The sequence below is a fragment of the Semicossyphus pulcher genome, unplaced genomic scaffold (genome assembly GCF_022749685.1).
Source record: "Semicossyphus pulcher isolate SPU_LCO1_2020_fin unplaced genomic scaffold, fSemPul1.0.p SCAF_12, whole genome shotgun sequence".
Taxonomy (NCBI): domain Eukaryota; kingdom Metazoa; phylum Chordata; class Actinopteri; order Labriformes; family Labridae; genus Semicossyphus; species Semicossyphus pulcher.
The window spans coordinates 21,473,241-21,484,106 of record NW_027211626.1 but is presented as its reverse complement, the minus strand read 5'-3'; the positions used below and the strand labels follow the sequence as shown (position 1 = coordinate 21,484,106).

General features: G+C 42.4%; 1 protein-coding gene across 1 annotated transcript; it reads left to right on the top strand.

Moving 5' to 3' along the window:
- Positions 1-1,578: 1,578 nt before the first annotated feature.
- LOC138588628 (D(1)-like dopamine receptor) lies at positions 1,579-3,151 on the top strand. The gene has a single exon (XM_069658853.1). It carries the CDS (start codon positions 1,579-1,581, stop codon positions 3,073-3,075), a length of 1,497 nt encoding a protein of 498 aa, XP_069514954.1. The 3' UTR covers positions 3,076-3,151.
- Positions 3,152-10,866: the final 7,715 nt, after the last annotated feature.

The window sequence follows — 10,866 nt, the reverse complement described above, 5'->3', positions numbered from 1 at the left end:
ATTAACACAATATTGTCAAATAAATCTTGGTCTTAAAGCGATGCTTCCACATGACTGCATTTATCTGCAAAGTACAATCAAACTGGAGCTGCAGGCAACAGGCAGAGAGACCTGACGATTTATGTCGTTAAGGAGGCTGTGTTTTACTGAACTGTCCGTGGTGCTGAACGCAGTGTGCTTGTGTCTATTTATGTCCTTGTTCTGAACTGTGAATTCATACATATGTTTGTATAAATAATTACTGCATTTCAAAAATATATTTCCCTTTACACACATCATTTTGTATTGAAAGGAGGAGCTGGGGATCGAATCTCGACTCTTACTACTGTCTGTTCATCTGAGTTGAATAAGGCACTCCAACAAAACAAAAATATTGTCACTTATGAGAAATTACTTCAATAATAGACATGCAAACACAGAATAAATGAATCATTTTGTAAGAGGAGATTGATTCTGTACGGATGATTGTGGACATTATTACAAAATTGCAGAACTTTCATTGCTTCTTGTCGAACAGAATCACAAATGTTGACTCAAAAAGTAGTTTTAATCATCTAATTTTTCTTCTTCTCTTTCTATTCTGTCAAATACAATAAAACCACACCAGCACAAATAGAAAACTACCATTAAGAAGATTTAGGAGAAAATCAAATGTGTGTTTGCTTGTAATTCAGCCACATGCTGATTTAAATTATGTAATATTTGTCTGGATAAGTGAGACGTTCCCTGAAGAGTTCAATCAATAAAATATCAGCGCAATAATCTCTGGTTATCAGTCTGGTTTGGAAATATTGTCTAATAAAGAAAAACTCACTGTTTCTTGTTAATGACAAGTTCCTGTTTATGACTTCAAGATCAAATGAAACAGACTAAAAATGCATGTTTATGTCCAAATCTTTCTTCTATCTTTAATGAGTCCTTTGTTTATTTCCCACAGAAACGCACGAGAGCAACGATGCGCCATTAACACACATCACGTTGCCAAACCTTTATTTTCTCGCACATAAATTGTGATTTCAGTGTGTCTTCTTCATTCAGGCTATTTTTCTTAAAGTTAAAAGATAAAACGTCTACACTTTGAGTGATGATGATAATCTAGTACCTGTGCTGACGGATAATGAGCCCCGCGTTGGCTCCAGCTGGCAGCGAGTCTGAGCGCGTCACAGTGAGAGAAGTGAGTCCACCAGGAGTCACGCTGGGACGAAGGACCGGGACAGAGACCCTTTACCCCCTATAGAGACGTTGGACTTCGTCAGGATTCACTGTTTATAATTTATTATCAGTTATTTATTTATCTTTCTGATTTGAATATCTGGATAAATGCTCGCGGAGCGCTTATTCTTGGTGATGATTTACGCCTCGTCAGTCCGGTGATAAGGATTTCATTTTAAAAGACGCAGCAAATGAAGATTAACCATCCATTTTTGTTGTGGACACTCACCTTTTCCCTGATTGTTTTTATTCATAGAGAACAGAGGATGATTGGTGAGTCAGCTGCCTGTGGAAAGAACAGCAGCTGTTTTACGCGCGGATTTTAATCCCCTTTGTACACTTTTAAACACTCTTCAAGTGAAGAAAATGGAAAACTACACGACGTGGACTAATTTCACTCAAGTTCTGTCGGAGCTGGACGGGACAGGCGGCGGGGAAGAGGAAGACGATGACGAGGAGGACGGCGGGAGCGCTGGAGGAAGCGGCGGACTGCGTGTCCTGGTCGGCTGCGTCCTCTTCCTGCTCATCGTGTCCACGCTGCTCGGGAACACGCTGGTGTGCGCCGCCGTGGTCCGGTTCCGCCACCTGCGCTCCAAAGTCACTAACTTCTTCGTCATCTCTCTGGCTGTGTCTGACCTGTTTGTGGCCGTGTTAGTGATGCCATGGGAGGCCATCACGGAGGTGACCGGCACATGGCTGTTCGGACGGTTTTGTGGGGTTTGGATCGCCTTTGACATCATGTGCTCCACGGCCTCCATCTTGAACTTGTGCATCATTAGCGTTGACCGCTACTGGGCCATTGCCAGCCCGTTTAAGTATGAGCGGAAGATGACTCACCGGGTGGCGTTTGTCATGATCGGGGTGGCGTGGACGCTCTCGATCCTGATCTCCTTCATTCCGGTGCAGCTTAACTGGCACCAGGCCGGAGAGGAGGACGAAGAAGCGCTGTTGGAGGTTGTGGAGATGCTGGCTTCCGGCGGCAGGAACTTCACGAACATCAGCAACAACCTCAACGCCAGCTCGATCGCCAAGAGCTGTGTGGCCAACCTAAACAAAACCTACGCCATCTCCTCCTCCCTCATCAGCTTCTATATCCCGGTGGTGATTATGATCGCAACCTACACAAGGATCTACAGGATTGCTCAGACCCAAATCCGCCGGATCACGTCTTTGGAGAGGGCGGCGGAGCAAGCGCAGAACCAAGGCCACGGTGTGAACAGGAACCAGCAGCAGCATCACAGGCCCAACGATGAAGCCTCGTTGAAGTCATCCTTTAAGAAGGAAACTAAAGTCCTGAAGACGCTCTCCATCATCATGGGGGTGTTTGTCTGCTGCTGGCTGCCATTCTTCGTCCTCAACTGCACGGTCCCGTTCTGTGACCCTCCCTGTGTCAGCGACACCACCTTCACAGTCTTCGTCTGGTTCGGCTGGGCCAACTCCTCCCTTAACCCGGTCATCTACGCATTCAACGCAGACTTCCGCCGAGCCTTCTCCACCATATTAGGTTGCAACCAGATCTGCTCGAACAACACGGTGGAAGCTGTGAACTTCAGCGACGAGCTTGTTTCTTATCACCATGACACAACGCTTCACAAGGAGCAGCTGGTCCCCGCGCAGCCGCAGCAGCTTCCTCGCACGATTGACGCCGAGTCGGACCGCCTGGAGGACATGAGCGCTCAGTTTGACGAGGAGTCGATCATCTCCAACGGCTCCCGGAGCCACAACAGACTGCTGCTGCTTCCTGCCACCGTCCAGCTCGAGGACGACCCAGAACTGTCTCTGGAAACGATCACGCCGTTCACTTCGGCGGCAGGACTTGAGAGTGAAGCTCTAATACCAGGACAAGTCCACCAGGATGGATAGGACAGGGGCTACATTAAGCAGACTAAACAGGAAGTTAGGCCGTGCTACATCAAGCATAAACTTCAGTTGAACTGTAATAAAACTTCACAAACCTCACAATGTTTTCTGTGGATTAATTCAAAATAATGGACTGAATGTCAGAATTGTGACTTTAATTTTGTGTTTGCGTTCGACATTAAACCTTATTTATTACACTGAACCACTGAATGCTTCATTCATTCAGTTTCTGCACCAATGTAAAATATGGTATCTGCTCTCTTCATGACAGAGGTTGTTTAAATGAATCAAGGTGAAGTTTTGAGTTGAAGCAGTAAATCTTTAAAACAAGAGAGACATCAAGCTGTGTCGTTCAGGCTCAGCGTCGTCTGGAGGCGTCCAGTGAAGGTCGAGTAATTTGGGTGAAAAAGGGCTTGTCAAACTGTGATGTTCATGAATAAATACACAGTGTGAAAATGTGACAGGGCTGTCAAAGTACACAGTTTATATCTGCAAGAAAGGGAATTAAAAAGAGGAAACTGAAAATTCAGGACTTGGCCTCTTTCAGCCTTTTACTAGAAATTGACTGTATTTCAAGTTATAGATGACTATTCATTAGCTTCTCGGCTCTCCAGATGGAAGGTCAATGAACAATTAGATTTGCAGAAACTCTCATCAGGGTTGTCCAGGGTTACCGGGTATTATATTGTATTTAACATTGTTTAACATCCTGTAGAATTATAGACAGGGACTGTCACTGCTCGGTGCATTCAAGGACAATCCAGCATGGGAGAACTGACAGATGACTGCTGCAGCAGCAAAACTTTTTCCACCGAATTAACATCATACTTTGCACACGAGTGTTTCTTCTGAGAGTTGACAGAGTTGACAGTCATTTATGGAGGCAGCTGATTGTCCAAGTTAAGATCTGGGATGTATTTTACAGTTGCCCTTCATTATGCTCTTAGTTACTCTGTTACTGTCCTGTCTTTGGATGTATCTGCTAAGAGGTTCAGGGGTGACATTGTTCATACATTTGAAAGCTAATTTGAGAAAACATAAATGCCTGAAGCTTTCAAAACTTAATAAGCTGTATCTTTTTAGTATGTGACAGTGATGCCACGGATGGGTTTTTTTCCCATTATTTTCAGGGCCTGATTGTATAAAGATGACAGGTTTCTGGTTGTAGAGGGTGACGCTTTAGCACATACTGGCATACAATATGAATAATGAGAAAAGGCATGGAATTCATGAATACCTGCTGCCTGAGTTGGTATATAGTGCCTCGGTTTTTAGTATTTTTGAGATTTTCTTTACATGTTTATTACATTTAAGCTGTGGATCCAAAATTATTCAGAAGAACTCAAAATCATTAACCTCCTCTATTTCTTCATTCTTCTATCTTGATATTAAATCTTTCAGGTGAGCACCGTTTTCCCAGATTCAACACCGGATTATTTTGTTCCAGCCACTGATGGACCTTACCCAAGTATCCAGTTAGGACCTCAGCTGCCTTGCTAGGTGACTTAGCAGGAGAATATACAACAGCGTCATCTGCATAAAGCCGGAAGCTGGCCTCAGGGCAAGTTGTAGGTGAATCATTTATAAACAGGCTAAGAAGCAGAGGGCCAAGGATTGAGCCTTGGGGAATGCCCATTTTATTGTTTAAAAGGGATTGTCTTGGTTTACCATTCTAATTTTAATAAGTAAAAGCTAGCTTTTCCTAGGGTTAAGTGGGGTAGCACACTGATACTTGTGGCGTTAAAGAGGTTTTAAGTTGTTTTTTATCCTTTATTTGTTGGTGTTCAAGACTTCTTGAACGTCAGTTGTTGTGTAGGTGTAGTGTAAAATATTAAAAAACAGGTGTAAAATGTTGGTATTTGTTAGGTGTAAATGATCCTGGACATTTAATCTAATGCACAAATCATGCAGTAATAAGTTTGATTCAATAATTCAGAGACTCTCTCTCAACACCCTAATTATGACCAACTGTCAGCGTATTTAAAAAAAGATTGAGATATTTTTTGGAAGAGTTGTTCATGGAGTTTCAGTTTCAGAATTTCTGGTCACAGGCTGAAGTGCAGAGTCATTGATATGGTTCTTTTAAAATATGGAACAAGGTCTGTAGTTATAGCTTGTGCAGTATTTCTACTGAAGCTTCGAAATGTTTGAAAGGGCTGTTGAGGTTGTTCATAAAGACTGAATCCAAAACAAACTGTTTAACTGCTGATGAGGCTGTGGTCCATTCTCAGCTGCCCTATCACCTCACAGCCGCCCTCACTGGATAAATTGAAGTCATTAATAAGGATTAAGTGTGAAAGCAGAGAGCAATAATAGTTGATAAACTGGTTAATATGTGCTGTGAGAACCAGTAGAGTCATCAGGCAGTTTTTAAAAGTACAACAAACCAGAGGAAATTAAAGCTGTTTGTTATTCAGGTGATAATTGCAGCCACACTGCAGCTCTGCCAGAACTATTATGTAGTGTGGCACCAGGATGGGCCTGATCCATTTGACCCCAGCAGGAAGAGAGCTAGACCACTGGCTCTGCTCTGGATCAAAGTGGACACTAATGGAATCAGACGGAGGTTTTACAACCTCCAATAATCTGCAATGATTGTTGTTGTTTAAATATCTGCATTTAGAATAGAATGTTGGGGATAAATAACCAAATGCTTCGATCCAAGGACTGTGGACAACAGGGATGAGTCACACCTCTGACCCCTGGGGAGTGAAAGAATGTGTGGGACACTTATCTCCATCTTCACCCCCACACCTCTCCCTCACACAGAGAGGAGAAGGGAGGGGTGAAACATAGCTAACCCAGGACAGAGAAAATGTTGATTCATCAATGTGGCTTTTTTATTTGGTTTAATAGTCTGTAAACACACACATATATATATATGCACACACATATCCACACATATACATTCACATATAAATGTTAGTTCAGAGTCTAGAAGTATCGAATATGAGGGTGTTATATAGATTAGATTGACTACTTTAAGTTTAGGAAGATATAATTTATTTGATAAGAAAGTTTCAGACAAAGGAGTGTTCAAATTCACGCCGTCGCACCGGACACGGTCCTCGGGAGAAGAGACCCTTTAAATAAGAGACGACACACCAAGTTTGCTCTTTTGCCCTTTTCTGTCTTTTCACTCTATGCGTTCCTGCATCCTCTTTGACCCGGCAGTTGACGAGCGCCACACCCTGCCTCCGGACTTTCTACACTACTCCTATACTTCTTAAGTTTTGCAACGCAATAAGGCCCAGAGCCTGTGTGCGCCTTGCTGCGCTGAAGACCTCGCAAGTAGACATTGCTCCAGTTAAATTGTTCTAGCCCTGTGTTCCAAGAACTGAAGACAACAGCTTCTTTTTGCTCCAATCCTTGCGCTCTGACAAGCCTTAAACTCAGAGCCCAGACGACGCACTCAGCCTCCATCTAGCACCGGTCACAACATGGAGTGACCTGCACATCGTCATCTAGAGAGACCGAACCGGCAGTGCGGCGCCGCTCCGAGGGATGTAACCCGGGTCAAAGCCCAGGGCACCTGAAGCTCCAGGCCATGCCGGTCCGCCGGCATCCACACGCCTCACCTACAGCGCGACTGACCCTCTCCTTCCTCAGAGTAGGTCTATCTTTGCTTTACTGTATGTCGGAGTTTCTGTGGTAGTATTAAGGGTATTATGGGGTAGAGTTGAACTTAAGCAAGATACCTTCCAGTATCTCAGCTGCTGTACACTGCGAAACGAACTAAATTCTAGACTGTAGCAACCTTCAGATTATGAGATTGAATTAAAATAATTTGGTAACTAATTATAAGTTTTCCCTGTTTTATCAAAATTGGGTGGTGCCCCGATAAATACCTACCATAGGTTAAATATTTAAATTAAAGTTAAACTTTAATTTCCAATAGTCAAAATAGAGTGCAGGCAACGACTAATTAATTATTAAATAATTAATGACCGATTTACGCTACAATTAAAATCTAGTACTTGGTGATATTGAATATAAGGAGGTCAAACCTCAGAGGTTTGACTACAGGTATAAAGTGCTGTATTTGTTCAGGGAAACATTCAGGCTGATGGGAGAGAAAAGGAAACTTTTTCTTTTGTTCCTGCAGAGCTGGTGGGAACCACAGGGGAGTTCAGGAAGTCTGGTCAGGTAATCTCTGAGTCATCAGATGACAACCTGCCAACCTCCTGCAGGCACACTCTGCTGATTTTCTGCAGTTGTTGCAAGTGAAGCCTGTCGTCTTCTGTCACACCTCACAATTAAGGGACTTGAGATGGTTAAGTTCTTACCTGTAACAGAAGAAATATGTCTGTGTTTTCTTTGATCCATTTTAGTTTTATATGCTGAGACTGATGCTGTTCAATAGTGCAAAGAAAAACTGTTCAGATCCATCACTGGGAGATGAGAAGCATGGCGAAGTGAGGAGGATCCCCTTTTGCTTTTGTAAGGTGTTCACAAATGCAGCATTATCATTATATCCCTACTACTTGCAATATTATATAATGATAACATTTAAGTATATTACATTTCAAAGACTATGTTTCAATGCAGCTGAAGCTTAATGTATCATCCATCCATCCAATATCTATGGTGAGTGGCAGGGCACAAAATGGACTGATTGCCTGTCAGTCACTGGCTGACACACACACCTTTTACGGTCACATTCACACCTACGGGCAATTTAGAGTCACCAATGAACCTAACGAGCACGTCTTTGGACTGTGGGAGGAAGCTGGAGGGAACCCACGCATGCACGGGATGAACATGCAAACTCCACACAGAAAGGCCCCCTATTTCCGACCCAGGATTTGAACCAGGAACCTTCAAGCTGTTAGGTGACATCGCCAACCACTGCACCACCCTCTAAAACAACTGAAGAACATTCTTAAAATTGTGTTTTTATGTTGACTTTTCATGACTTGGCAAATGCGTGACTGATTAAGAGTTGATGACATGTTTCAGAAAATGATATTACTTTGACCTTGCCTCAAACAGGCAGTTTGACCGCTTTGAGGTCAAAGTGACCCCAAGTGAGTTACCATGTATGTGAACATAATTTGCCTGTGAATTGCACAAAAATGAATTCATAAAAGATTAAATTTGTTGTAATAACATTTTATGGTCATCTCAGCATTTTGTCAAAGGGAATAGGAACCGCTTAAGTACTTTTAAAATGAAAATAAGCTGTGCAGTTTGCAACCAAACATCTATCTCAAATGAACCACCAGAACATGATTCGGCACTGGTCTCATCCTGAGTAGCTAACGGTGAGTTCAACAACATAATGGGCTTTTAGCGCTTACATAATAATAAAAAGAAGCTTTTAAGGAGACTAATGGCCCAGACATAAGAACCTTTCAAAATATTTGAAAATGAAATAACATCATCATCAGGGAATCTTGTGTTGCTTTTCACCTCAGTGTGTTTTTTTTCTGTGTCTTTTTAAGTAGCTCTCTTCCTGCTCCTTTCATCTTCAGGCACATGTGGAGTTGAAACAGAGTGGAGGCTCCCAGGGGCCACAGAGGGCACGGCGACCCTGAACCCCACAGGTGTCTCCAACAAGCTCAGCTGTTTACACTCAAGCACATCATCACAGTGTTTCTGTGGTAGTGTATGTGACGGAGAGATGAGTTTGGGTTTAGGCTGTGGGCCTGGAACAGTGGAGCCCTTTATTAATGTTGGAAACATTGTACCTAAGCAATTTCTTACAACATAAAGAGTGTTGAGGTCGAGGTAGTAAGCTTTAAGTAACCTTATTTTTTTTTTTTTTTCGATATTCTTAATACTACTGCTGTCACCTGGTCTGATCCCAATGAAGAATTCACAGCAAATAGTTTAAAGGGAGTAAGAGGACATTTTTCTTGGCATGCACATAAAGAGCTGGACAAAAAAAAGAGAAAATAAAGAATATAAAAAGCTAAACTTTCCCATTTCGCCTAGACAGTGTAAACTGTCATGGTAATATGTTTATGTTTTATTAAACACATAATGAGGCATGACTGTGTACATGTGTCTATGGAGGTCATGATGGGCATTACTGTAAAACAGCTGCCTTATGAAGTAACACTCCTGTTGACCTTATTTTTTTATGAAGAAATAACATCACGGGTGAATCTTAAAGGTGGTATATGTAACTAAAAATCCTCATTCCTAGTGACACAGTTGGCCTAACTGGCAAATCGTCTGCAATAGCAGACAAGCTAATGGTAGCTTGTTGCCGGCTTACAGCTGCCTGGCTAACCTTAGCCCAGGCAGGTAATGCAATGATATTGGCTAATAGAAAACAATTGGTAGTTATACACATTTGCTTTGTTCTGCTACATAATTTACAAAATCAACACCGTTTGTCATGTTCGCTAGGGGAAGTTATTTGTCAAGCTAGATAACTGACATACACACTCAGATAGTATTTTGGTAGTCATAACGTTAGCGAGCATGCTAGGGTTAGCCAACTAGCTCTAACATAAATACACTGCATGACTCAGGCATTGTGCTTCGTAACCAAACAGTAAATTACGCCGGCGAACCAGCAAATCATTACAAGCATTAGCGAACATTAGCCAGGCAGGGCAGGGCGGCTGGAGAGAGCTGGGATGAAGCACTTGTGCTGTGAGAGAAAAAAACGCTGCACCCGGTGAGAGAATGCTGCACGCTGGTTTTGTTTCTATGACAACAATAAGTTGTGGGTCTGTTTTGATCCCCAAAAGCAATCGAAGGTCTCCACGATTCGCATGCCCTGCCGATGTTGACTTTTATTTAAATGAAAATCTTCAAGATTACATCTTTAAATAACATTTTTCTCTCTCTGACAGACTCTGCTGAGGTAAACAGCAGAATAAACCTCAGCTGGCCAAGGAGGTCAAAGGTCAGAGGTCACAGTCAGATCTACTCAGAGTTTAGTTTGTCAGAGACCGGAAAAGCAGCCGCTTAGCTCCGCCTACCCTCTCTGGCAGACCAACCACTGCTGGGTGATGGAAAACGTGTCACTAACTGGGCGCCGCTTGTGATTTTTTCCATGAAAGTCGCCACAGACACCCAGTCAGTAATACTGCAAATGCAAAGGCTTTCATCAGTGGGCCATAGGCTCAATCACTGTTATGTTACCTCATTCAGTGATAGATAGAGACTTAAAAGACATTAATCTAAATAAAAATCTTCAAGATGATTACTTAATAATTAGCACAACAGAGCAGACTTAAAGCAAAGTCTACAGTTTTACTTCAGTCATATTACAGTTATTAGGCACCACATCACGATTTATCCTTCAAGCACCTTCACTCCCTTAAAGAAAAAAAGCCACAAGGCAGATCTATAAGACACCAGACATATTGTTTTGTCCACAGGGGCTTCTTGAATGGACACAAAATGAAAGTTTATTATAGCTGCTTTCTCCAGATTTAAATAGAGATACCAACCCATGCATAACCAAACCTTAACAATCTTAATCTTGAAGGAATTATGTTAGTTAACAAATAGACTCAGAAATATGTAGATGTACTGCAGGATTATCATATAATAATATACAATAACCAATCAATTACAACAGATAACAAAAGTAGGCAGACACAATCTGGGGAAGCAGGGAAAAGACTGGATATCTATGGTTACAAGATAATTGCCAAATGTGGGCAGAGGCAAGCTGGTAGGTACATTCACTTCAAGAATAATGATCTATTAGGGAGCAGGTGTGTGAGCAGGTGACAGGTCAGGTGGGGATCTGTGGCAGGAAGCAGAATAAGAAAAAATTGTCGGCAGGATACAGACAGGAGAGGCTGTTTTTGCTTCAAATACACGGGC

Coding starts and splice junctions, on each gene's coding strand:
- LOC138588628 (XM_069658853.1), top strand. CDS start 1,579: ATGGAAAACTACACGACGTGGACTAATTTCACTCAAGTTCTGTCGGAG.